Source organism: Borostomias antarcticus (genome assembly GCF_949987555.1).
Source record: "Borostomias antarcticus genome assembly, chromosome: 3".
NCBI classification, from domain to species: Eukaryota; Metazoa; Chordata; class Actinopteri; order Stomiiformes; family Stomiidae; genus Borostomias; species Borostomias antarcticus.
The window spans coordinates 27,416,347-27,442,624 of NC_140236.1; the positions used below are offsets into that span (position 1 = coordinate 27,416,347).

Genomic DNA, 26,278 nt, shown 5'->3' on the forward strand with positions numbered 1-26,278 from the left:
CTCTCCCTCTCTCTCTCACTCTCACTCTCACTCTCACTCTCCCTCTCCCTCTCCCTCTCCCTCTCCCTCTCCCTCTCCCTCTCCCTCTCCCTCTCCCTCTCCCTCTCCCTCTCCCTCTCCCTCTCCCTCTCTCTCTCTCTCTCTCTCACTCACACTCCCTCTCTCTCTCTCTCTCTCTCCTGCTCAACTAATGCCTCTAAGTGGAAATATATCTCATGACTAAAGTTGCTTCAAGATACTGGTTTATACACCTTCAGTGATATTTTAAGCAAGTAAGTTGACTGAGGTGTGTGTGTGTGTGTGTGTGTGTGTGTGTGTGTGTGTGTGTGTGTGTGTGTGTGTGTGTGTGTGTGTGTGTGTGTGTGTGTGTGTGTGTGTGTGTGTGTGTGGGTGGGGTTGGGTGGGTGTGGGTGTGGGTGTGGGTGTGGGTGTGGGTGTGGGTGTGCGCGCGCAGCGCGCGTTTCATGTTTGTGTGTCCACATTCCGGCTACTCTGTGTGTGATTGAGAGATGGAGATGGAAGGAGGATGGTGTGTGTGTGTGTGTGTACAGTAGGTTTGTGTGTGTGCCATGCTCTGTGTGTGTGTAGGAGGGGGAGGAGCTGTGTGTGGTGAGTCATCGTGCCTCTAGCATGGCGGTATGGGCCGCCAGGCTGAGACTATAGAAATGAGCAGCCGGCCGTATGAACACACCTGGTGCTTTAACGCTTGTAGCTAGAGGGGATACAGCTACGGCCTGTATAGAAGGCTAGTTCCCATAAATGCAGAGACCGGTCAAACCCTAAACCTAACCCTAACCTTGGTACTAAACCAAATCTACTGTACTGTAACCTTAACCTAACCCCTATACCTAAGCCTACCCTTAACACTACAGCTAACCTTAATCCTAACCTTAATTAGATTAAGAGAAATGAATGGCTTTGATTTATTTGAGGGATTTTGATCTTCCATGTCGGATGGATGGATGGATGGAGGGATGGAGGGATGGATGGAGGGATGGAGGGATAGGTGGATGGATGGAGGGATAGGTGGATGGATGGAGGGATAGGTGGATGGATGGAGGGATAGGTGGATGGATGGAGGGATAGGTGGATGGATGGAGGGATGGATGGATGGATGGAGGGATGGATGGATGGATGGAGGGATGGATGGATGGATGGAGGGATAGGTGGATGGATGGATGGATGGATGGATGGATAGGTAGATGGATGGATAGGTAGATGGATGGATGGAGGGATGGATGGATCCTCTCATACCAGGGCCTGATGGGAGATGGGCTCTCTGCCTGTTGTCCTTGTCTAATGGATGACTCATGGCCGGATAATATTTCATTAGCAGACATTACCCCTCTCAGAAAATAGAGGAGCCATTGATTTCCAGCATCTGCGGGGAGGGAAGGAGAGGAGGACGACAGTGAGAAGCAGCAGAACCGGGGCCGGGGGTCCAGTCCCCTGAATGACCATGGTCAGACACACACACAGATGGGCCGGGGGTCCAGTCCCCTGAATGAGCATGGTCAGACACACACACAGATGGGCCGGGGGTCCAGTCCCCTGAATGACCATGGTCAGACACACACACAGATGGGCCGGGGGTCCAGTCCCCTGAATGAGCATGGTCAGACACACACACAGATGAATGTAGACCTGAGCACTGCCCCCTTCTGTAATGGGTTACCAGATGAAAGGAGGAACAGGTTGATAGATATTCTATCCGTCCTTGTGAGACGTGTGTGTGTGTGTGTGTGTGTGTGGTGTGTGTGTGTGTGTGTGTGGTGTGTGTGTGTGTGTGTGTGTGTGTGTGTGTGTGTGTGTGTTTGCCTCTTGTTTATATCCTTTTTGTGTGACACACTGGCACTGGAGCTCAAATGCTTTCTGTCCGACAGCGCTGTTGATTGTGTCCCTATAGAGGACAACTGACGTCAGAGACCTCTCCTCGGACACATACACACACACACACACACACACACACACACACACACACACACAGCTCTATCAGGAGACTCTTCCTCCCTGCAGCTCTTACACAAGAATAGTTTTTCTCTTACTGAATATCGGTCTGTCTTATCTGAGGAGCGTTTGATGTTCCTGCCATGGCTGAGGTTTTCTACGAGCCCTGAAGACACAAAGGCTGAAATGACCCAAGTCCCTTTTTGTTCCAGAAAGGTCCGCTGGCAGGTCTCAGAGGAGCCGCATCACGGCTGTGTTTATGAGTAGCCTGAACAAGAACCGCTGTATCCTGCAGAGACTGGATGATGGTGCAGTTTGCTGTCGGCGTGTATATAAAACTTTGATGTTTAAACTCTATTGCTAACATAACATTGATTCTTTCAAAGCCCAAGTTTATGTGGATGAATGTTTTCACAGAGAGTCAAGGTAGGCAGGGGGGAGTGTAGCGGTTTCTACCTTGCTGTGTGGGGTTCTATAACCTGGCACTGGGGCCGTGTGTGTGTATGTGTATGTGTGTGTGTGTGTGTGTGTGTGTGTGTGGGTGTGTGGGTGTGTGGGCGTGTGGGCGTGTGGGCGTGTGGGCGTGTGGGCGTGTGGGCGTGTGGGCGCGTGTGTGCGCGGTGCGAGCGCGTGTGTGTGCGCGCACGCGCGTGTGTGTGCGTGTGATCAACGCAGCACTTCCTCTGTTTGTGATTGCATGGTTCACACAGAGCAGGCTGTCATTAGCGACGGCATTGGGAGGCGGGGTCAGCCTGCCGTGAATTGATCGTGTTTTCTTTTCCTCAAGTGCTTCCAGACCTGGAGAAAGGCCGATCGCCCCTCTCTCCCCGGCCTCTGTCTCCGGTCTGAACCCGGGGCGGGCGACCTCAGCGGGTTGTGGACGGTGGTCGGGGAGAGGAATTTGAGGAACGGTGAGAAGGAGGAGTCTCGTGGTCCTAATAGCCCCTCTGGTCCTGAGGGTCTTGGGACAGTGCATTTTTGACGGTCTCCTCCAGCTCACCCCTAACCAACCTGTAATTTCGAGAGACGTCCAAAGAGAGACGTCCATTTTGAGGCGGCGCCGCCGTCACGTCTCCGTGCGATGAGCGCCCCGCCCCCTCTGTCCTCATTTCCCTGATGTTTGTACAAACAGTGTAATTTCCTGTCCCCCCCCAGGGAGGAGGGGGGGGGGTGTGACCCTGGTTGGTCTCGGCCCCTGACTCTCATCAGGGCATCTGAACAGGGAGGCGGAGCCAGGCGGTGACCTGGGGCTCGGCACGCCGCCCCTGTGGACACTGACCGACCGGCGTGACACGCGGCAGGTCCGAGGGACGTGATTGGTCGTGGGGTGTGGAGTCACCCGTGTGTGAGGGGAGCATGGGTATGGGAACGATTCGAAAGAGGCCGCTCTCCTTCCATCTCTCTCTCTCTCTCTCTCCCTCTCTCTCTCTCTACCTCCCTCCATATCTCTCTCTCTCCCTCCCTCCCTCTCTCTTTCTCTCCCTCTCTCCCTCTCTCTCTCTCTCCCTCCCTCTCTCTCCCTCCCCCCTCTCTCTTTCTCCCTCCTTCCCTCTCTCTCTCCCCCCCCTCCCTCCCTCCCTCTCTCTCTCTCTCCCTCCCTCCATCTCTCTCTCCCTCCCTCCATCTCTCTCTTGCCCTCTCTCTCCCTCCCTCCCTCTCCCTCCCTCTCTCTCTCTCGCCCTCTCTCTCCCTCCCTCCCTCCCTCTCTCTCTCCCTCCCTCCCTCCCTCCCTCCCTCCCTCCCTCTCTCTCGCCCTCTCTCTCCCTCCCTCCCTCCCTCCCTCTCTCTCTCCCTCCCTCCCTCCCTCCCTCTCTCTCTCTCTCTCTCTCCCTCCCTCCATCTCTATCTCACCCTCTCTCTCCCTCCCTCCCTCTCTCTTTCTCTCCCCCTCTCTCTCTCTCCCATCCCACCCCCTCTCTCAGGGCAATATATTAAATATGCTCTTGTGAGAGAAGTACCACTTAAGATACCATCTGCTGCCTTCCCTGTTGTGTTCCATGGCCTCCATATCAGCCTAATATGAAGGGTGTTCATCATCCGTTACAGAAATGATATTTCAGTGTGGCCTTAAACAGCGGCAGAGTTACTGTTACTGGAGCATCAGTCATCAAGCAGCAGCTCTGATTCATAGTCAGCGTCACACTCCGACGGCACAGGGGCAAAGCCATTTCATTGATTGGTCGGTTGGCGCGTTGGCATTGAGAGGAAGGATTTGGCATTCACTGAAGTGCACATAGCCATTAGAAGGAAGGACAAACGGGAATATTGCACAGGGAGATTATTTATTTTTAACCTAGCTTTGACAACGTGACAAGGCAAATGAGCCAGGGGTGGATGCACTGTAGGATAGTGGCGGTGTTCTCCAAATGGATTATTCAGACACCTTGGCTTTCAGTCCAACCTGGCAACCCAAGACACCTTGGCTTTCAGTCCAACCTGGCAACCCCCATGCCTGTTTAACACTTCCCTTATGAATATATGAATCCATCATGGATGCATCCTGCTGGGTTGTCTCCAAGGTTCTGTGTGTCTGTTCTGTTTGGAGATGATCATTATCAAGGGCATTCATCTGAGTTTATCCACTTCCTGTTTATGAGAAGGACTCTAGCAGAGTAACAGAGGTTTGTCTGACCAATCCTAAACTGACCCCATTCCCATCATCAGCTGGTATTGTACTCAGGAAAAACCCATACAAGTATTGGTTAGTGACTACTACCTGGGTTAATTATGTTTAGCAGTATAACTTGAATGTATTTGAAAGTAATTGAGCTCACAGTTGTGAGCTGGGTCCATGGGTTTCATTGCACTGGGTAAGATAAATCAAGTACCCCCTTTAATAAATAATTTAATAATAATTAATTTAATGTAATTTAATAACTTTAATAAATAGTAGACCCAGGTCTGATTACAACGGGCAACATAGAAAAGCTGACGGTAGGCAAGCTACTCAACACACTGCATTATGGGAATAGCCATAGTCAGCCTTGTAATCAGTTGCTAACTCTTAGTGCTTGGCTGGTTTTTATGAGTCACCCTTGACATGGCTTTTAAAATGATCCAGAGTGGGTTTTCAAAGGTTTCTCAGTCATTATGCATACTGTACATGATGATATTGCTTTGTTGTGAACAAGAGGAGCAGAATAACACATAATCTATCCTGCATTGAAATGATGTTCGCTGGGAAACAACCCTTAACCTTCCGAGGTAGATCTGAATAGAGATGATTGACATTTTGGTTTGTGAGGCTTTTAAGCTCAAAGGGACACGGAATCAGCTTTGAACATTAGATTTCATGTACTGCGCTTATTCATTGATGTCAGTCTGCTAGCCTCTCTTAGTCTGAGTCTCTGAGTGTGCTAGCCTCTCTTAGTCTGCTAGCCTCTCTGAGTGTGCTAGCCTCTCTTAGTCTGCTAGCCTCTCTTAGTCTGCTAGCCTCTCTGAGTGTGCTAGCCTCTCTGAGTGTGGAGAGAATGGAAGTGAAATTGTCAGGATGAAGGCTCTGTTCTCGAGCACTAATAATGGCTCTGGCTTCTATGGTGACTCAGCGGGTCGCATTATTAGTCAATGGTCTATTGTAGGTTGTGTGTGTGTGTGTGTGTCCTCATCCTCCCACCAGGATGAAGAAGTCAGACTAAATCACAACACGAATTACTCTCTTTATCTGCAATGAATCAGTCAGTCAGAACCAGTCAGAACACTCCCAATGAATCAGTCAGTCAGAACCAGTCAGAACACTCCCAATGAATCAGTCAGTCAGAACCAGTCAGAACACTCAGGGAGAGAGAGATAGGAGAGAGAGAGAGGGAGAGAGAGATAGGAGAAAGAGAGAGAGATAGGAGAGAGAGAGAGATTGGAGAACTCATCTCCCTGGTTTTTGGAGTCTCAGTTAGGAGAGGAATGGGATCCTGATGTAATCACTGTGTATCAGCATGTTTACTGATATAGAATAGATACAGTCGTAGTAGAGTGGGACAGTCTTGTGGGACAGTCTTTTGTGACAGTCTTGTGGGACAGATGTGTGTGATAGTCTTTTTTGTCAGACCTTTTTGACAGTCTTGTGTGAGAGTTGTGTGACAGTCGTGTGGAACAGTCTTGTGGGACAGTCTTTTGTGACAGTCTTGTGTGGCAGACTTGTGTGATAGTCTTTTTTGACAGTCTTGTGGGACAGTCTTGTAGGACAGTCTTGTGGGACAGTCTTCTTGTGTGACGGGTTTATTCCTGTGCCACAGTACAGTAGTTTATCATCTGTTAATACAGTAGGTGTCAGAACAGACCTCATAACGGTTTAATAGCGTTGTTATTGCACAATGCTTATCTGTGTTATTGCACAGTGCTTATCTGTGTTATTGCACAGTGCTTCCCAACGCTTTTGAGCGTGTCATAGAAATTGTAGTTTCACCACCTCACCACCTCCCTCAACCTTTCACTTAGCTGTGCTAATCTAAATTATGACAGGATGACCTCTCCAGGAGGTCAACACACCTAGACGTTGTCTGCTCCAGAATAACCATCCTTTGTCCCATTGTCCCTGCAAGATTTACCGCTTTTTCTCATGTCACGTGTCTGTATTCTCGACCACTGTTGATGATGCCTGCCATTTAATATGACGTGTACAATGGGTTAGCCAATCACATCCCTGGAAGCGCCATACCTGTGTTGCTTTGAATATAAGGCCGCGCAAGACCAGACTGCGGCACTTCTGTTGGATGAACCTCTCACGTGCGTTGTCCTGAAGTCCTTGCGCTCGTATGTTTTCTCAATAAACCAGACTTAACCTCTTTGAGCGAATCTTGGCAAATCCTTTTTGACTAGATCAGTTAAAAATCTTCTACAAGCGGGAAGTTTCCTGGAATGCGCTCACGCACTGCGTATTTCATGCATACTGTTTACTGTACAGTACAGGACATTACGACGACAGAGTTTGTACACGTAATTGAGCTTTTATTTTATTTAACCTTTATTTAACCAGGAGGTCCCACTGAGATTAAAAATCTATTTTTCAAGGAAGACCTGGCCAAGACAGGCAACAGCATAAAATAAACACAGTTACAGACATGACATAAAAACAACAACAACATTAGAGTACATAAAGCTACATAGATCTTCACATTCACTGGTGTCCATAGTTCATAGTCCATAGTTACGGGTTGATTTCCTCTCATATTATGGACGGAGGAGACTTGTGAGGGGAACTCGCGGCATAGACCGTGGGGGGGGGGGGGTGTTGTCACACAGCAGCCAGCGTTAAGTAGAGACCGACACCCAAAAAAGGCCGACGCCTCTCCTGTCCTCCACCCCCCCCCCTAGCTGAGCTGGTGGCAGAACAGTGGGCTCTTCTCCAGCCCAGAGAATCTACCAGCTGTGCAGTGATGCACGCCTTAGAAGAAAAGAGCTGTTATTTTTTTTTTTGCTACTTAAGATTTTTTTTTCCTCCCTCCGACGCTGGAGTTCAGCCAAGCTGCTCCCGATGACTTCCTCCTAAATTGCTGTCGATATTCACGTGGCCGAGGGACACAGGAAAGATTTCCGCTTTATTTTGGCCTGCTGTCCGTCTGTGGGAGTTCTGTGCCAGGGTTTGACGATGGGGACGGATGTGACCGGAGGACTTGGCGGCCAACATCCAGAGCAACTTGTGCTTCTTCTCACAGACCTAAATCAGCAGCCATCTTATTAAACAAACCTCACATTGTCTGTCAGTGATGTCAGACAGCTTCTCCTTCATGGCATGTGGACAATTTCATATTTATGGGCATATTAGCAATGTGTACAGTGTCTGTACATACATACACAGGCTTTGTCTGTGTGTGTGCGCTTGTGTGTGTGGGTCCGTGTGTGTGTGTGGGTCTGTGTATGTGTGTGTGTGTGTGCGCTTGTGTGTGTGGGTCCGTGTGTGTGGGTCCGTGTATGTGTGTGTGTGTACGCTTGTGTGTGTGGGTCCGTGTGTGTGTGTGGGTCCGTGTGTGTGCGCTTGTGTGTGTGGGTCCGTGTGTGTGTGTGTGGGTCCGTGTATGTGTGTGTGTGTGTGTGTGTGTGTGTGTGTGCGCGCGCATGTGCGCTGTACTGTAGGCTAAGTGTGTCAGCTCTCAGTGCAGCCACCTGGACAATCCAGTGAGAGCCCAGCCTCGGAGCACAGACACACACACACACACACACACACACACACACAGGGAGAGGGGCTCTGTTGTGATGGTAGCCATTTTGCTCGGCTTCTCTAAGTGAGTCAGCTGACCTGCCTTGGGCTCCATCACTGTTCCCTCCGCAGCAAATAAGAGTGTGCAGGTTTCTGACCGTTAGACGGCCTCCTCTCTCTACCTCCCTCTACACCCCCTCCTCCTCTCTCTCCTCTCTCCACAACCCCTCCTCCTCCTCCTCCACACCTGCCTCTTCCTCTCTCTACCTCCCTCCACACCCCCTCCTCCTCTCTCTCCTCTCTCCACAACCCCTCCTCCTCCTCCTCCACACCCCCCTCCTCCTCCTCCATTAGACGGCCTCCTCTCTCTACCTCCCTCCACACCTCCTCCTCCTCCTCCTCCTCCTCCCCCTCCTCCTCCTACCCCTCCCTCTCCTCCCCCTCCTCCTCCTCCTCCTCCCGTCCTCTGTAATAGCCTTGTTCAGGTGCAGCAGCAGGCCTCCTGATCTCATTTAGAATCACGCCAAGACACCAGACATCGCATCGGGGTACAAGATTGAGAGCGGCGGTGTGTGTGTGTATGTGTGTGTATGTGTGTGCATGTGTGTGTGTGCGTGCGCGTGCGTGCGTGTGTGTGCGTGCATGTGTATGCGCCGGTCTCTCCAGCAGCATCTCTCTGCTCCCCTGCCTCCTCCTCCTGCAGGCTGCTTCTCAGAGATGACTCACTGCAACACTGTAGCCATTTTAAACATCCCAGCTCAACGCGGCGCGGCGCTTTGCACTGTTGCACCGTCATCTCACAGCCAGAAGGTCCTGGGTTTGAATCCCGCCCGGGAGACTGTTGGCACCGGGGAGCATGTTCTCCTCAGGGCTGTCGGCACTCGGGATCCAGACTCCAGAAGGGTTTCCTGCACAAGAACATCCTTTCTTTCTTTCTTTCTTTCTTTCTTTCTTTCCTTCTTTCCTTCTTTCCTTCTTTCCTTCTTTCCTTCATTCCTTCATTCCTTCATTCCTTCATTCCTTCATTCTTTCCTTCATTCTTTCCTTCATTCCTTCATTCCTTCATTCCTTCTTTCCTGCTTTCTTGCTTGCTTGCTTTCTTGCTTGCTTGCTTGCTTCCTTTCTTTCCTTCCTTCCTTCCTTCCTTCCTTCCTTCCTTCCTTCCTTCCTTCCTTCCTTCCTTCCTTCCTTCCTTCCTTCCTTCCTTCCTTCCTTCCTTCCTTCCTTCCTTCCTTCCTTTCGCCAGCATCAGTTCTGATTCTGGATACACCCCCTCCATCAGAACGTACACTCTCCTGTGTGAGTCACCACACACGCGCTAGAGACACCACACGCTTGTTGGTGCGTGAACACATTTCACACCCCAGCCTGAATATGCGCCCTGTTGAGATCCTTCACACAGCCATTCGAACCCACTCGTTTCAACCACAACCGCAGGCACACTTTATTATTTTGCATAATAGCTGTTGATCATCTCCAGCACAGCGGAGAAGTCCTGGTTCAGTCAATCAATCAATCCATCAAAGCTTTATTTGTATAGCGCCTTTCATACACAGAGGCAACACAATGTGCTTTACAGAGAGCAATGGGAGGGTGGGCATAGTTCCCACCCCTACATATTCCAGAGGGAAGCAAAAAAAACAGTATCACCCAGGGGCCAGAAAAGTGAGAGACATGGCAAACACTGGTATATGTCTGTGTGTGCGTGAGTGTGAGTGTGCCTGGGTCCAGATAAGAGGCAGGGGTCGGGGGTAGGAGAAGGATACGGACCCGGGTTAGGGTGGGTAGATAGCGGAGAGATTGCTATCGGCTATCGGTCAGTGTCCTGGGTGGGGTTGCAGTGGAGTGGCAGGAAATTGTCTGACAAAACCATCCGACCGTACAGAGCTCGATGTCTTATCACCAGACACTTCACTATCAAAGGTCAAAGGTCATAGCTTGTTAGACCGCTCCCCTGAGCGTTATAGTATTCTTCCTTCAGTGCCGTCCTCCTCCTGTTGCAGCTTGTCCTCCTGCTCCAGCTTTTGACTGTAGTTCCTGTGGCCTCTCCCTCAATTACATTACTGTCTTTAAGACAGACCGCTAATCGTGTTAGCACTTCCGCTAGCACTCGTACGGAATACATTAAATATTAAATAGCATCCCATGTGCACTCTGTTATTTTCTTATCTACTAATTAACCCCCCTACACTGGGGAAGCCTTCATGTGTTTTCAATTCCACGTCAGAGAATTGGATTTAGGCCGACTCTGCTTTCAGCATGGCATCAACGCATATTACATTAGGTTGAATTATGTTCCTGTGTGTGTGTGTGCGCTTGTGCGTGCGCGTGTCTGTATGCATGTGTGCACATTTTGTATGTGTGTGTCTAATTATATGTGTGTGTACTTATGTGTGTGCATATATGCGTGTGCAAATTACACGTGTGCACATATACGGTCACGCTCGTATGTGTGTGTGCATGCCTACCACTGTTTGAAGGGAGAGAGAGAGAGGGAGAGGGAGGGAGGGAGGGAGGGAGGGAGGGAGGGAGGGAGGGAGGGAGGGAGGGAGGGAGGGAGGGAGAGGGAGGGTGGGAGGGAGGGAGAGAGAGGGAGGTGGAGAGAGAGAGCAGAATGGAGAGGGAGGGGATGGAGAGAGAGAGAGGGAGGTAGAGAGAGAGAGAGAGAGAGCAGAAGGGAGATTATCATACAGATAGGGCCAGAGGCCATGCTGTGTGTTAGTCAGTAACGCTACAGAGATGATCCTGTCTTTCTCATTCACTTACACCTCGGCTCTGCCTTTCTCATCGGGAACTGTGATAACAACATAGAGAATGTGTCATGAGAGGGTGCGTGTGTGTGTGTGTGTGTGTGTGTGTGTGTGTGTGTGTGTGTGTGTGCATGTGTGCATGTGTGTGTGCGCACGTGCGTGTGTGGATGAATCAATAGGAACATGCCACCGGGTGGGACCCGCGGTTCTAGCGGGCCTGTCTGGATCGATTCCTCATTTTTGAGTCCGGTCAGGGGGGAGGCAGTGACAGCCTGACAGGCACCGTAGCACCAGCAGGGAGGGGTCCCCGCCATGACAGAAACATCTGCTTGTTCTCACAGGGACTCTGGAGACGCGCAGGCACTGACCGTACCAGTAATGTTAAACAGGGGAGGGGCAGATACAGAGACCGATGCATCAGATGGTGCTACTCTTCTCCTGCCTGATAGTGAGACAGCTCTTCTCTTGCCTGATAGTGAGACAGCTCTTCTCCTGCCTGATAGTGAGACAGCTCTTCTCCTGCCTGATAGTGAGACAGCTCTTCTCCTGCCTGATAGTGAGACAGCTCTTGTTCCGACTCCCTCTTTGTGGATCATGTCTTCTCTCTGACGCTGATGTGTGTTTTTAATTCATGAGTTGAAACGCCGGTGTTGAATTTGAGCACCCTCAAGGGTAGTGATAAAGATACCTTGTGCGCGTGTCTCCGTGTCTCCGTGTGTGTGTGCGTGCGTGCGTGCGTGCGTGCGTGCGTGTTGGCTGGGCTGGGAGACGGGCTCGTGAGGAACTGGGTGTCGACGAGCAGGGAACGTGAAAGAATGAGAGAGCAGGAATGTTCAGACAGGCAATGCAGGGAGATAACTGGGCATTCGTTTTGGGTAAGGATTTCATTTTGAGAACTGTCTGTAGGCTTAATCCCTTTCTCTTTGAAATTGGATACTCAAAGAATGTGATATTTTGGTTGGAAAGTCAGCATAATTGCTCTATACTGTAAAGCTAATTCTGGCTTTACCGTTTGAGTATTACATTCCACGTCAACTCACTCTGCCTCATTAATTCTCTTATTTAATCAGCAGACGATTTGAATTCAGTGGAGAGGCTTAAATTGAACGTACTATTGGATTGTCTTGAACTAACTAGTGGATAGTTTTAAATTGAACTTCCTTCTCATTTAAATTGTCTTGTATCCAGCAGGTTAGATATCCATTGAAGTAGAATAGACTTCTGATTCACTGTAGTACTGTAGGCCTATGGCTTCTGTAGCGGCCAGGCTACTGGCGCTACCTACTGCTACTAGTGCTCAGCTACTGCTACTGGCACTAGCTACTGCTACTGTTGTTCAGGTACTGTACTGCTACTGGCACTAGCTACTGCTACTGGCACTAGCTACTGCTACTGGTGCTCAGGTACTGCTACTGGTGCTAACTACTGCTACTGGTGTTCAGGTACTGCTACTGGTGCTAACTACTGCTACTGGTGCTCAGGTACTGCTACTGGTGCTAACTACTGCTACTGGTGTTCAGGTACTGCTACTGGTGCTAACTACTGCTACTGGTGTTCAGGTACTGCTACTGGTGCTAGCTACTGCTACTGGCTATTTTCAGTATGTAACCTGATCGGTTGGGCCGGTGCTGTGTATAGGCAGGTGTGTTCCAGGTATACCTGCTCTCTGTCGATGGGAGTGATCACTGATGATGATGGGGTGGATTGATTTTGACCACGAGGCCTTGACAGGTCGATGGCTTTGGAGAGGCATCCGTCTGCATTGACCCTGGCCACCATTTTAGTTTGTATGAAGGAGTGTTTGCCTTCGCGCTGCCGTCAGTCTGCTACTCAATAATACATGAACTCACCTTTGATCCGCTGGCTGATAGATCTGGGCCTCTGATGCTAACCAGTTTAACCTGCATGGGTTTCTATACACACACACACACACACACATATATACACACACATATACACGTACACACACACATACACACCTACACACGCGCACACAAACATATACACACATGCACGCGCGAGCATAACCTGTGTGGGTTTCTATACGCACACACACACACACACACACACACACACACACACAGGTCTCATCCTGTTTGATGGGTTTTCTGTGAGTCGTTATTAGGTCTGACCATCTCCATTTTTTCCTCAGGATTGAAAAAGCGTACCAGGAAGGCCTTCGGGATACGGAAGAAAGAAAAGGACAATGACTCCACGTAAGTTCACTTGACTGATTTTATGGTTTCTGGTATGATATCAGAGACTTATACACACACACACACACACACACAGACTCTCACACACACACATGGCTTTGGTCTAAAGCTCACACCACAGATGTACTTAATTCATGTCAGGGGAGTGAAAGTTCTATCAAGTAAGACGTTCCATCTTAGGAGTTAAAAGGCCGTCGTCTTGGCAGCGGTTGGCTGTGGCCATGAGTCTGTGGAACAGCCTGGTATAGATCGTCTCTTCCTGAGTGGCTACAGGATGCCTTTTAGACCCCCCCACACACACATATGCTCACACACACACACACACACACACAATCCAGGATCTATTGATTACCTTCACCGGGCTGTGGGAGAGCTTGTCATCGTGACTAGACTATATTTATTCTGAATGTGATGAGGAGTGTTTCGTTGTGGAACTAAAAATGACAATGACCGTCGGTGGCATAGCAAGTGGACAAAGCAGGCCCAAAACAATTTGGGGACATAGAGCCGTGCGCTTTTGTAGTAGACGCGTTCGAGTGCACTATTTTCCCCGAAAAGGCCTCTATACTGTAGTTGTGCACTGCTCTGCTAATTGGCACAGCACTTGAGTTTGGATAAAAGATGTGAAGTGGGTTTGAAGGTTCTCTCTCTCTCTGTTTACCCGTTCTCCTCCCCTGTTCTCTCTCTCTCTCTCTCTCTCTCTCTCTCTCTCTCTCTCTCTCTCTCTCTCTCTCTTTCTCAGGGGGTCTCCAGACAGGGAGGGGGGCGTAAGTATCACAGGCTCTCTCATGTCCATCCAATCTAGTAATGCGTCAGTGTAGTCCTCTCTGGAATAATCCACTGTCTGTTGATACTGTATGCTGTAATTGAGAGAAAGAGGTGTAGGTATTGACATTGCTGGAAAGGTAACGTAATTGTATTGTTTACAAGCTTGATTTAGTGTGATTGTTCCAAGATTGCTTCAGTCCTCTTGGCATATCCGGGCTGTGACATAGCAGTTGCAGTTTTAATTACCTACAGATGAAGAGGAAAATATTTTACTTTGTGAAAAAGTGATTAAAACTATTGCTTTTCCATTCTTTTTTGTTGGTGTTTTGACAATCATCTGGCAGGAACCCCAGGAGATTGAATCGGTATTAAACGATACTAAGTCGCCCTCTAGAAGAGAGTACTCACTAGAGCTTAGGCTACAGACCATAGGTCCCACAGCACCGAATAGCTGCTTGCTGGTGGTAGTGTAGTGTGGTAGTGCATGACTTTAGTATACATGCTCCTGTCCTGATTGGGGAGCCTCATGTTGGTGTGTCCCTTCGTGTTTCAGGCCCAGAAGAAGAGCAACGGGGCCCCTAATGGCTTCTATGGAGAGATTGACTGGGACAGATATGTAAGTAACCATGCTTTTGGATATAAGCACCCACATCACTATTGATCCCAAGTCACAGGTATATAAGGGTATTGACATATCCTCATAGCCTAATATTTACATTTTTATTTAAGCTTCATTTAACCAGGGAAGTCCAATTTAGATTGCCATCTCCTTTTCAAAGGAACCCTGGCCAAGACAGCTGCAATAAATAATACATTTCAAACAGCATAACATCAAACAACATGAATACAAAGTCAAATGACATAAGCAACATTAAAAGCACCTAAGACACAACATAGTGGCAGTATTAAAATTTCAACAGCATAAAACATAACATTAGACATCGTTAGCTCACTAACTCATTAGCAGTCAGTGTAAAGAGTTACTACACTACCAGCTAGCAGCTTAGCTTGCAAGAGCAAGGTCAACCAGTAATCTCACGACATCCACATGTCAATCAACGCTATCTGTCTATCGAATCTGTCTAAAGTTGTAGAACCCACTAACTTGTCAACGTTCCCGTCAAAATTACGTCCAGACCCTATAGCCTGTTTGAGTCGGAAATACGTCAGGTTAGATGTTTGAGTCGGAAATACGTCAGGTTAGATGAATACGGAAGTTTGATGATCTCAAATGTCCGTTTCAGCTGGACGTAAACCTTGCTGCCACTACTTGACCGTGAGATGTTTTCTGACCTGTCTGTTTCAGAATGCCCCTGAGGTGGACGAGGAAGGCTACAGTATCAGACCAGAGGAGGAGGAGGAAGGAGGAGATATCCTTTCTTACTATCTAGATGGGCAGACAGTCTGAAATAGATTGATTAGGCAATTATGGCTGAGACATTAGGCCTAGGCTTTGGAGAAATGGCTTTCCGTTAGCTGTTAGCCAGCTAGCTAGCTGTGAGCAGTGTGAAGTACACTGCTCGCTACGGATCTAGTTAGACATGTTACAGCCAATCACAGCACTAGCTCCAAACAGTAGCGGTTGTAGGTGTGTGTGCCGTGGAGGGACCAACCTATACAGTACTAGCTACTGTGCCTCAGTCATCTTCTCTTAACTATACAATAACAACAGCTAACGGAAAGTCATTTCTCCAAAGCCTAGGCCTAATGTCTCAGCTGTAATTGCCTAATCAATGTGTTATTTCAGACTGTCTGCCCATCTGCCCGTATTGAGCTGAAGTGATGGTCTTTTATTTCCTGCCTGTCTTGTTTATTACTGAGTAGAAGTGATGTGCATTTCCCACTCAGCCCTTACTCAGTCCAAAGTGGGGGAAATACGGACGACACAGACTGACCGCCTGACTGGCTGCCTGGCTGGCTGACTGGCTGGCTGACTGGCTGGCTGGCTGGCTGACTGGCTGACTGACTTACTGACTGGCTGGCTGACTGGCTGACTGGCTGGCTGACTGGCTGGCTGGCTGGCTGGCTGGCTGGCTGACTGGCTGGCTGGCTGACTGACTGACTGGCTGGCTGACTGACTGACTGGCTGGCTGACTGGCTGGCTGACTGGCTGGCTGGTTGACTGGCTGACTGGCTGACTGACTGACTGGCTGACTGGCTGGCTGGCTGACAGACAGACAGACAGACAGACAGACAGACAGACAGACAGACAGACAGACAGACAGACAGACAGACAGACAGACAGACAGAAAACACCGTGCAGCTGTGCCACACAGCTGTAGAAACACAAACACATGGTTGTGTCGGAGACACTTACTACCCTTAACTCCGACCCACCTGCCCCCAAAGCCAAGGGTCACTTCTTCTCCTCCAGCGAGTCGGAGGAGGAGGACGACCAGCGGAAGAAGTTCAAGATCAAGATCAAGCCGTTACTGGCGGACAGCGCCGTGGCGGCGCCCTCGGTCGACGAACTCAAAGCCTCCATAGGAAACATCACACTGTCTCCCTCTCCTCTGGTGAGTCTCTGTTTTCACTTCATTTCACCGGAGTAGAACTTTACCAGGCAAATGTGTATTTGTGTCTTGCGTGCGTTGGAGAATGCCCATACTCTGTGTGTTTTCCATGTTTTCCCCATTCTAGTTCAATGCACCCGTTTGTTTCCTGTATAGTTGTGTTATTCCATAGTTAATTGGACTATGGGTGAATAATATGATCTTAGAGCCTGTTTTGAATGTGACAGCGATGGACTGGGGTTTGTCTGTCCTCCACATAATCACCGATTCCTGGAAGACGCTGGCAGGGAGTCTGACCTCAGAAGCACTCCCCAATTATCATAGCGTAGTTTAAGACGAGACAGATGTCCCCTCGACAGCTGGCCACTGCCTGTGGCGGGCGTGGGACGCTCCTCACGTTTGAACTGCTGCGTTCTGGTTGGCTTGGGGTCAGACTCTCACCACTTGAAAACAAACAGCTTCAAAACACAAATGAAAAAGCGCAAGTTGAAGCCTGAAGTTAGCGGGGTCCTCCAGATATGAAAAGGCGAGGTACCATGACCCCGCCCTCCCCCCCACCCTCACCTCTAGCCCCTCCCATCCACCCACCCTAACCCCTAGCCCCTCCTCTCCCACCCACTCTAACCCCTAGCCCCTCCCACCCACCCTCACCCCTAGCCCCTCCCTGTTTCCAAGGGAGGACAGTTAGCTTAAGTGTCAATCATGGCTTGAATAATTCAGGTAGGAAAGTGGGCACAGTGAGGCTCTGTTCTGCTGTCCAGTAGAGGCCCAGTCTGTTCAGTAGAGGCCCAGTCTGTCCAGTAGAGGCCCAGTCTGTTCAGTAGAGGCCCAGTCGGTCCAGTAGAGGCCCAGTCTGTCCAGTAGAGGCCCAGTCTGTTCAGTAGAGGCCCAATCGGTCCAGTAGAGGCCCAGTCTATTCAGTAGAGGCCCAGTCTGTCCAGTAGAGGCCCAGTCTGTGGTCATATGAGCCCTGCCCGCTCAATAATTCATACACTGTGGAGCAGCTACAGCAGCAGCAAACCCGCTAACCTGGAACACTGAGCAGGTGTGTCTGTGTGTGCATGTGTGTGTGCGCAAGTGCGTGTGTGTGTGTGTGTGTGTGTAGGGGTACTTGGGATTAGGGCTGGGGCAGGTTCAGAGACAGGCCTTACGGAGAAAGAATGATTGTGTTTTTAACCCCTTGAGACGAGGCACCACCTGTGTGTGATGGGTTAAGGTTAGGGCTAGTGTTGTTGTTCTCCTCACAGTTGAATCTTTTTCTCTTTAACGGCTTCAAAAACAGATGATGTAATTCTTGCTTCAACTCAGCAATGCAAAAGGTTGCCATAAAGAAGAAATGTTTTCCTCTGGGCCATCTTGATAGGGCCCGTGGGTCGTACATTAGCAGTTGTTTGGGGGGGTTCAGTTCTGAGGTGATTGAACAGTATCCAGTATAGATTTACTGTACTGTAAATCTTCTGAACAGTACTGTGTCCAGGTCTAAATCAGAGTTCCTCTATAGTGTAGCAGACAGTGATAAAGTGCTCTCTCCCTACCGCACTGAAATTCCATGTATGGCTAAACCACATCCTCTTCTGTGCCGGTGAACATTTTTATGAAGCGAAGGCCCTACTAGGACCAGCGTGCTGCAACTTCAGCCTTTTTCTCACATACGCATTAAACTTGGGTCACATGGTCGTCCCACGTCCCCATGGAAACCGTGTATCCTACCCGGGTATCCCTGGCAATGCGTCGGCCACGGAATGGGCTGAGAAGAAGTGGGGATAGGAAGTAAAGGTTAGCAGGCCTCCAAACCCAACAACTTTTCTCTCTCCGCCCCTCGCTCTCTCTGTTTGGCACCTCCTCTCTTCCTGGTTCTCTCTCTCTCTTCCGTGACTTCTCTCCATCCCTTTCTCGGTGCCCCGCATTAAAGTTGAATGTGCTGTAGAATGTCAATGGAGAACCCAGAGGAAACGGGGCCATATTGGTCCAGTTAGGCCTCATGTTAAGGGGAAAATAAAAGATGAGGGATATGAAATGCTGACGTGTTTGTGCAGTAAATCATGTTCACATCCATCTTCTTACAGTCTTACTATCACAGTCTGGCCTGGGACTGCTGCTGTCAGTCATCAATGCTAACATAGTCTCTCCTCCCTTCTCTCTCCCTCCCTCTCTCCCTCCCTTCTCCCCCCCCCCCTCCCTCCCTTCTCTCTCCCTCCCTTCCCCCCCCCCTCCCTCCCTTCTCTCCCCCCCCTCCCTCCCTTCTCTCTCCCTCCCTTCCCCCCCCCCTCCCTCCCTTCTCTCTCCCTCCCTTCTCTCCCCCCCTCCCTCCCTTCTCTCTCCCTCCCTATATCCCTCCCTTCTCTCTCCCTCACTCTCTCCCTCCCTTCTCTCTCCCCGCCCCTCTCCCTCCCTTCTCTCTCCCTCCCTCTCTCCCTCCCTTCTCTCCCCGCCCCTCTCCCTCCCTTCTCTCTCCCTCCCTCTCTCCCTCCCTTCTCTCCCTCCCTCTCCCTCCCTTCTCTCTCCCTCCCTCTCCCTCCCTTCTCTCTCCCTCCCTTCTCTCTCCCTCCCTATCTCCCTCCCTTCTCTCTTCCTCCCTCCTCTCTCCCTCCCTTCTCTCTCTCCCTCCCTCTCCCTCCCTTCTCTCTCTCTCCCTCCCTTCTCTCTCCCCCCCCTCTCCCTCCCTCTCCCTCCCTTCTATCTCCCTCCCTCTCCCTCTCCCTCCCTTCTCTCTCCCTCCCTCCCTCTACCCCAAACCTCCTCCTCTTCTCCCCCCATTTTCTTCCCCCTCTTCTCCCCCTCCTCTTCTCTTCCTCATAATGCTCACTACTATAGAGGAGTAGTCCGGTAAGCCTGAGCCTGGCATGATGTCTGTCTGTCTGTCTCTCTCTCTCTCTCCTTCCCTCCCTCTCTCCCTCTCCCTCCCCCTCTCTCTCTCTCTCTCTCCCTCTCCCCCCCCCTCTCTCTCTCCCTCTCTCTCTCTCTCCCTCCCTCTCTCTCTCTCCCTCTTTCTCTCTCTCCCTCTTTCTCTCTCTCTCTCTTTCTCTTTCTCTCTCTTTCTCTCTCTCTCTCTCTCTCTCTCTCTCTCTGTCTGCATGAATAATTGCATTTCTCTTCGTGATGAAAAATAAACTATTTGGGTCTTTGATGGTAAGATGGACGATACTGAAGAAATACAGAAACAATCTAATGGACCAGTTTTAATGGTTTTGTCTGATTCATTTATTGCCATTGTTCTTTACATACATAGGATTTTATTCTGACCCGTGGTGCTTACAGCAACACAACAAGGGACAGGACAGGACAGTGGCCAGGACAGGACAGGACGAAAGTGCAGTGATACAAACATAAATAGAAATAGTGCAATGGTTGTGGAAACGTTGATGTTACGTGTGTGCGTGCGTTTATGTGTTTGCGTTCTCAATGCTATTTCTGCTTCGTAAGACCCTTTTTTTGCGTTTGGAGCACTGGGACTCTGCTCATGTGACCTCGCTGGTAACAGCAGACCAGACCAGGGTGAGGCTGGCCTCTAGACTGCAAGCCATGGAACAACTATAGAATCCATTTAATTAGGTACCTACTGTAGGGATATAGCTGAGTCTAATGGATCCAGGCAGTGTGGCTGTGTTGTCTGTAATTGGACATTACTGGCTGGTACCAATTACAGAGAAAGTCCATGTACAGTGGCTTTCGCCGCTCTACATGTCAGTGACACGGAATGGCGTCGCGAGTCGTCCGAAGACGGGCAGGTCCCCACACGGAGCGAGAGGTCGCAGTCAGAGCAGAGTTTGCCACTTCCTGTTGTTCTTCCTGATTACCGCCAGTAGCCTCTGGTGGGCGGGCGTCCTGCGGTGCTTCGACCACATCCAATGGGATTAGCGCTCTCGCAAACAGGCCCCGCCCCTTTGTTACATCACTGTAATCCCTCACGGCTCAGTGCACGGCAGGAACTCTGGAGGGGGGGAGAGGGAATGGAGAGAGCATAGAGAATTGCACAGGACAAAAGAAGAGGAAACGGGGTTATAAGATGGAGAGAAGAAAGGAGGGCATTGAGAATGAAGAGGGCGAAGTGAGAGAGATGGAGAGAGCAGGAGGAGGTGGGAAGGGTCAATGAAAGAGAGGGAAAAGATGGGCGAACAAGACATCAGCTACACAGGCTACTGACAACCATATCCTTGACACAGCAGGCCCCCGAAACGGCTCTGGAGATGGGGCCAATTTCAGTCCTCCGGGGTTGTAAATAACTGTGATTTCCCTCTCAGCATCCCCCCCCCCCCCCCACGCGTGTCAGTGAATCATCCTAACCCTCCCTAGTCCCTCTCTGGTGCCGAGTTGTTCTGTTTGTTTGTTTTTCGTCTTAAGGCACATCTAGTCCACAGCTCATGCACTTCTAATACTCTTAAGAATGTACATTTCTGCTAGCCGCTAATCTTGAATGACGGAACACCGCGTGTGAAAGGTCGCTAAAGGTCGCCGGCGCCGCCCGCCAGTAACACACGGCCAAGCACGGCGTGACGGCGTCTCAGTTCTGCAGTCCCACGCCCGTGCGTCTCTAACCCCTGTCCACCAGCGAGGAGAGGACAGGACAGGACAGGACAGCTGAGGCCGGTGTTTTCTGTGACATGACACCCAGAGCTGTAGTGATGGCGTACCCGATGGCTCACCTTGTGTGCTGTAGATGCAATGAATCCATGTGAACTTCCCTTTCTTTTGACCTCCTGTCTCTCCTCCGTTTGGGAGGGACGCGCCAGCGGTTGTGATTGTAACTGTCACTGTCATGTGGGAGGAGTCTGCTTGACTGATTTGTCACTCTCTGACCAGGTGTCTCTTCTCTCTTCCCTTTTGCTGGTCACAGAGACGTAGCCCGGTAAGTGTCCTTCCTTCCCTCTCTCCCTCTTACCCCCCCCTCCCCGGGTGTATATATAAGGGCTTTTTGTCCCTCTCTGCTTCCTGTAGCCTGCTGGTAGAGTAGGGGCTGGCGGGGGGGGGGGGTAGGGAATGCTAGCTAGTTAGCCCTAGCATGGACTCTATCACGAAAGTGTCAGCCGTAACGTTCTCACTAACAAGTATCACTCGCTTTCTTTCTTTTTCACTCACTCTCTCTCTCTCACTTGCTATTTCACTCCTTTTTCCACTCCCTCACTCACTCAATTTCTTGCTCCCTCCCTTTCTCTCACTCCCTCTTTCTCTCCCTCTCAATGTGATGTGGGGTGTGTCATCTCCGGGTCTATCCTGACCGTCCAGTCTGCCTGTGACCCCTGACCCTGGATAGAGGCCAGAAACAACAGAACTATTTCACCCTTTCACAAGTAGAGCTGTACTAAGAGAATCCTTCTCACAAATAGAAAATAACGTAATAGTTTCAAAACGCGCTGTTGTCATTCACACTGACCAGACAGGAACAGCACGGTGCGTTGAGGTCATAATCACGAGAATCCCTCGAGGTGGTTCTTAAACCGCGCCGCCGAAACTGTCAATCACACACGAACGGCAGCTCTCGTGCTTCAGGGAGTACAGGGAGGTGGTTGCTAAGATGAGGGGTACGCTGGTAGCAACTCATCCCAGGGCTGTGGACCATCACCCTTACCTCACTTAGGGGACAGGCTCTCGTGTGCTCGGGGAATGCTCATCATGTAGGGATTTATCTCCACCTCCAGCACCTAAACTCTGGCTGCTGTATATTCAATCAATCAATCAATCAATCAATCAATCAATCAATCAATCAATCAATCAAAGCTTTATTTGTATAGCGCATTTCATACACAGAGGCAACACAATGCGCTTTACAGAGAACAAGGGAGGTGGGCATACTGTACGTCCGACCCCTACATATTCCAGAGGGAAGCAAAAAAACAGTATCACCCAGGGGCCAGAAAAGTGAGCTGTAAAAATTCTTCCCTGATCCCTCTCAATGAGGCGATCGAGCAAGCTCCTGGAGTATGTTTGTCTACCGGCTAAGAACATTTATAAAGCAATACATTACATTAAATTACATTTTCAGAGCAAAAAGTGCTAATAACATCATAGGAGAGACATGGCAAACACTGGTGTATGTATGTCTGTGTGTCCGTGAGTGTGAGTGTGCCTGGGTCCAGGTAGAGGCAGGGGTCGGGGGTAGGGTGGGGGTAGGAGAAGGATACAGACCTGGGTTAGGGTGAGGGGAAGGGGGACTGCGATATTCCCCCATCAGTCATCTGCGTCTGCTATGCGACGCACTTTTCTCAAATGTGTGTTTCTCTATTACAGGGTCTTATGACAAGGAACACCTCCAGTAAGTATCTTAGATGTGATCTCTTGTTTTGCTTTTTGGTTTTCGAAAGTGTGTGATGCTTCACTTAAACATCCAAGCTCCGTTATAGGCAGGGTAAACCTGTGTGCGTGCGTGCGTGCGTTCTAACTAAGGCGAGCTGAAGAACTCCACCATGACTGTCTCCCCAGGTGAAGAGATTGCTCGGCCGAGACGCCCTGTACCCACCCTGCCCACCGTAGCCCCCACGCCCACCCCAGTGCCCCTACCCCCCAGGTACGACACCACCCTCCTCTCACACCCCCCCCCCACCACCCCCCCCTCCCGACACACACACACACACACACACACATTAACACACACACCCGTGGCTGGCCACTAAGAGGGATGCAGGTATTGATAGTCCTATAGTTCTGAATGCCTGTTACAGTAACCTACGATTCCCAGCAACAGCAGTATTGACTGTAACAGTATCTCATGCCCACTGATGCTGTGCCATGGCGTCCGAGGTTGCTCGCTGAGACGCCTCTGTCCACCGTAAACACAGTCCTAGACGCGCTGGTCGCGTTGTGCTTGAGGTGACCGGAGTCTCTGGATGTCTGGATGTCTCTGTGCTGCTGGGATGTTCATCCGTGAGTCTTATCCCCCTCCTCCCCTGCAGTGAGAAAAGCCCAGAACCACAGGATGTGACGGCCTTATTTGGGCCTCCCCTGGACACAGCTTTCGGAGAGCAGAAAACTGAAGGTAGGATCTCTCGATAAAAAGAACGAGTTTCTCCATCGTGACGAGAGTTTCATCATGACAAAGCTGTGTAGGCTGAATGTGAGGAGTGTTTTGTTGCTGCCGCAATGGTGTGTGTGTGTGGGTGTGTGTGTGTGTGTGTGTGTGTGTGTCTGTCTGTCTGTCTGTCTGTCTGTCTGTCTGTCTGTCTGTCTGTCTGTCTGTCTGTCTGTCTCTCTCTCTCTCTCTCTCTCACTCTCTCTCTCTCTCTCTCTCTCTCTCTCTCTCTCTCTCTCTCTCTCTCTCTTTCTCTCTCTCTCTCTCTCTCTGTGTGTGTCTGTGTGTCTATATATGTCCTGAGGCTTATTGTTTCTGCTAGACTCTGTGTAATGAGACTGGCTCTTCAGTTCAGTCTAACCAAGGCCGCTAGCCAAGCCCTGCTCTGCAGCTGAACAACATGACAACGGACGCTCTCTGCCTCTGCTAACCATCTCTGACAACTACACTCCTCCTCCAACATCAACATGACTTCCACCTGTATCTGCATTTACTGTAGACTTAGGCTGCAATCACCTATATGCTAATAATCCACTATATGTCCCCTGGGCTCTTTATGTGGCATTATGAGGTCACATTCGTTTACTCTGTTTACTCTGCTGCTTCCCCTTTAAGCTCCTCTCACTTGAAATCCTGCTGGATCAAGCTGTTGGTTGTTACATAAGCACAGTAGCCGACGCCACTACAGAAGCAGTCATTTAAAGAGGCAGTGCTTTAAAAAAAAAAAAAATGTATTCAGTGATGAAAAAAAAGTATTATGTCACTGTATAGATCTCCCTTTCTTTGCATAATATGTTTGTATTATGTATATTGCAAGTTTAGGCGGTAGACTTGCCTGAGATGTGACATAGCAACATGACATTCTTTGGTGACTTGTTTTGAGGCCAGTTAGACCAAGCACTAATGCTAATGCTAACATTGCTGTTAGCATGAGGTGTCTATGGTACACATACTGACTACCTCCTCTGTTATTCTGTCCTCTGTAAACTAGTGGTTCTATCTGAGCCAGGGGTGTGGGGGGCTCCTCTATCGGAGCACAGCCCCGACTCCTCTTTGACAAGACCCTTCCCCACAGGAAGTAAGTTTCTGCTCGCGTCACGTTTCCTCCTTCATTCCCTCCCCCTGGAATGACTGCACGGTATCATCAACTCACCTCATGAGCCCCGCCCCCCATGCGTGGACCAATGTGAGGACAGGACCACACGCGCACGAGAGAGAGTCTATGAACAAGTGTGCCATTAACCTCTGCTTGAATTCCTTCCTCCGCAGCTAGCACTAACCAACTCATTTCATGAGCCATTAGGCAGAGATGATTAGACCCTGCTGATGGAGGAAAACCTAGTGTGTGGGTCCATCTACTAAAGTTCCTCGGTCTCCCTCACCTCGTCCTCCTCCTCTCCATCTCCTGCATCTGGCATGGCGGCGGATGGCATGGCCTTCACGGTCCCCCCCCCCCCCCCCCCACCCCACCCCTCCTGTCCCTGAGCTGGTGTGATGTAGGCGCTATAACCCCAGGGGACTCCAGGGGGCGCCATCTAAATTGACAGGGCTGGTCACGGCTGCGCTGATGTCATTGCAGCTCCGCCCCCGCTTCCGCCCAAGAATGTTCCGACCTCCCCCCCTCTGACTGGCCCCGCCTCCACGGACGCTGGCGCCGGTAAGAGACCCTCTCATCCTTCGCTCTCTCTCTACCTCCTGGCCTCCTCCACGGCCTCCTGGTCCCCCACGATAGATAGATAGATAGATAGGTAGGTAGGTAGGTAGGTAGGTAGGTAGGTAGATAGATAGATAGATAGATAGATACTCTATCGAAAGAAGAGATAGTCCATCTATCGAGCTATCTATCTATCTCTCCATCTGACATCTTCACACAGTCGTACTCATTAAGTGACCCCTCTGTCTGTGTTGTGATGGTCTCTTCCTGGTTGACTGTGTCTCAGGTGTAACAGCAGAGGCTGAGGGCTCAGAGAGGAAGCCCTCCATCACAGACCTGGACAACATCTTCGGCCCGGAGGACCCCGGCGCCCCGGGCGAGGAGGCCACCGACCAGTGGGTGTGCTTCAGCGAAGACTCGCCCGTCAGACCGCCCCCTCCCAAAGACCCCGCCCCTCCCCTACCGACATCCCCGTCCCCTCCGGAAGACCCCGCCCCTCCCCTCCCCACCTCCCCACTTCCAAGAGAGGACCCGGCTCCGCCCCCTCTCCCCGGCAGCCCACCCCCGCGGGAGGACACTCCTCCGGTACCGACCTCTCCTCCTCCGTCAGAGAAGCCTGCTGCTCCGCCCACTGTGCCCGCGGTCCTGACCCCGCCCGACAGCCCAGCGCCTCTTCCCCCCGCGCCAGAGGAGCTAGCTCCTCCCACTCCCCTGGCCGTCGCCCCCACTCTCGAGTCACCCCCGAGCGTCCCCCCTCCCCCTGCCCCCCCAGCATCAGACTTCCCCCCCAGCCCCCCTGCCCCGCCGGAGGCAGCGCCCACACGCACCGCCCTCCCGCGCCTCACACTCCACGAGGAGGAGCCCAACCCCTCCCCTCCGAAAGAGGACCTTAGCGAAACCACCGCCTCGCCCAAAGATGCCGGCCAGACGTCCCGGGGTACGCCGCCCCCTCCTCCTCCCCCCACGTACAGGGCGGTGGTGTCCTCCCCAGGCCCCCTCTCCGGGACGGGGGGCACGGTTAGCGGTGAGTAACCCCGGCCCGAAGCCTTCTCGCTGGGACGCAGTCGCTGACCCTCACTGCCCCCTGAGGCCCGACCTGGTCACTGTCTCGACCAGTCTGGGATAAAACAACAACATCATGACCATCCGTCGGCAGGGGACACTGATTGCATTTGCGTGGCTCGTTCTGGCCCACGGTCATTACGCGACCGACGAATAAGAAATGTCCAAACAACACAACCCCCTTCCACTGTACAATCCCTGTGAGCTAGCTCTGAATCCAGCACAGTCATGCTTA

General features: G+C 50.8%; 1 protein-coding gene across 1 annotated transcript in view; it reads left to right on the top strand.

The window, feature by feature from the left end:
• sgip1a (SH3GL interacting endocytic adaptor 1a) overlaps window positions 1–26,278 on the top strand; it is a gene marked incomplete at both ends in the record, with an annotated part of 52,325 nt that overhangs the window by 11,258 nt on the left and 14,789 nt on the right. The window contains 12 exons of the mRNA XM_084436095.1: window positions 12,980–13,043; window positions 13,786–13,810; window positions 14,156–14,176; window positions 14,371–14,427; window positions 15,118–15,181; window positions 16,149–16,327; window positions 22,550–22,574; window positions 22,742–22,826; window positions 23,212–23,294; window positions 24,319–24,405; window positions 24,907–24,984; window positions 25,268–26,005. Coding sequence (XP_084292221.1) covers window positions 12,980–13,043; window positions 13,786–13,810; window positions 14,156–14,176; window positions 14,371–14,427; window positions 15,118–15,181; window positions 16,149–16,327; window positions 22,550–22,574; window positions 22,742–22,826; window positions 23,212–23,294; window positions 24,319–24,405; window positions 24,907–24,984; window positions 25,268–26,005 — 1,506 coding nt within the window. The remainder of the gene's footprint in view (window positions 1–12,979; window positions 13,044–13,785; window positions 13,811–14,155; window positions 14,177–14,370; window positions 14,428–15,117; window positions 15,182–16,148; window positions 16,328–22,549; window positions 22,575–22,741; window positions 22,827–23,211; window positions 23,295–24,318; window positions 24,406–24,906; window positions 24,985–25,267; window positions 26,006–26,278) is intronic.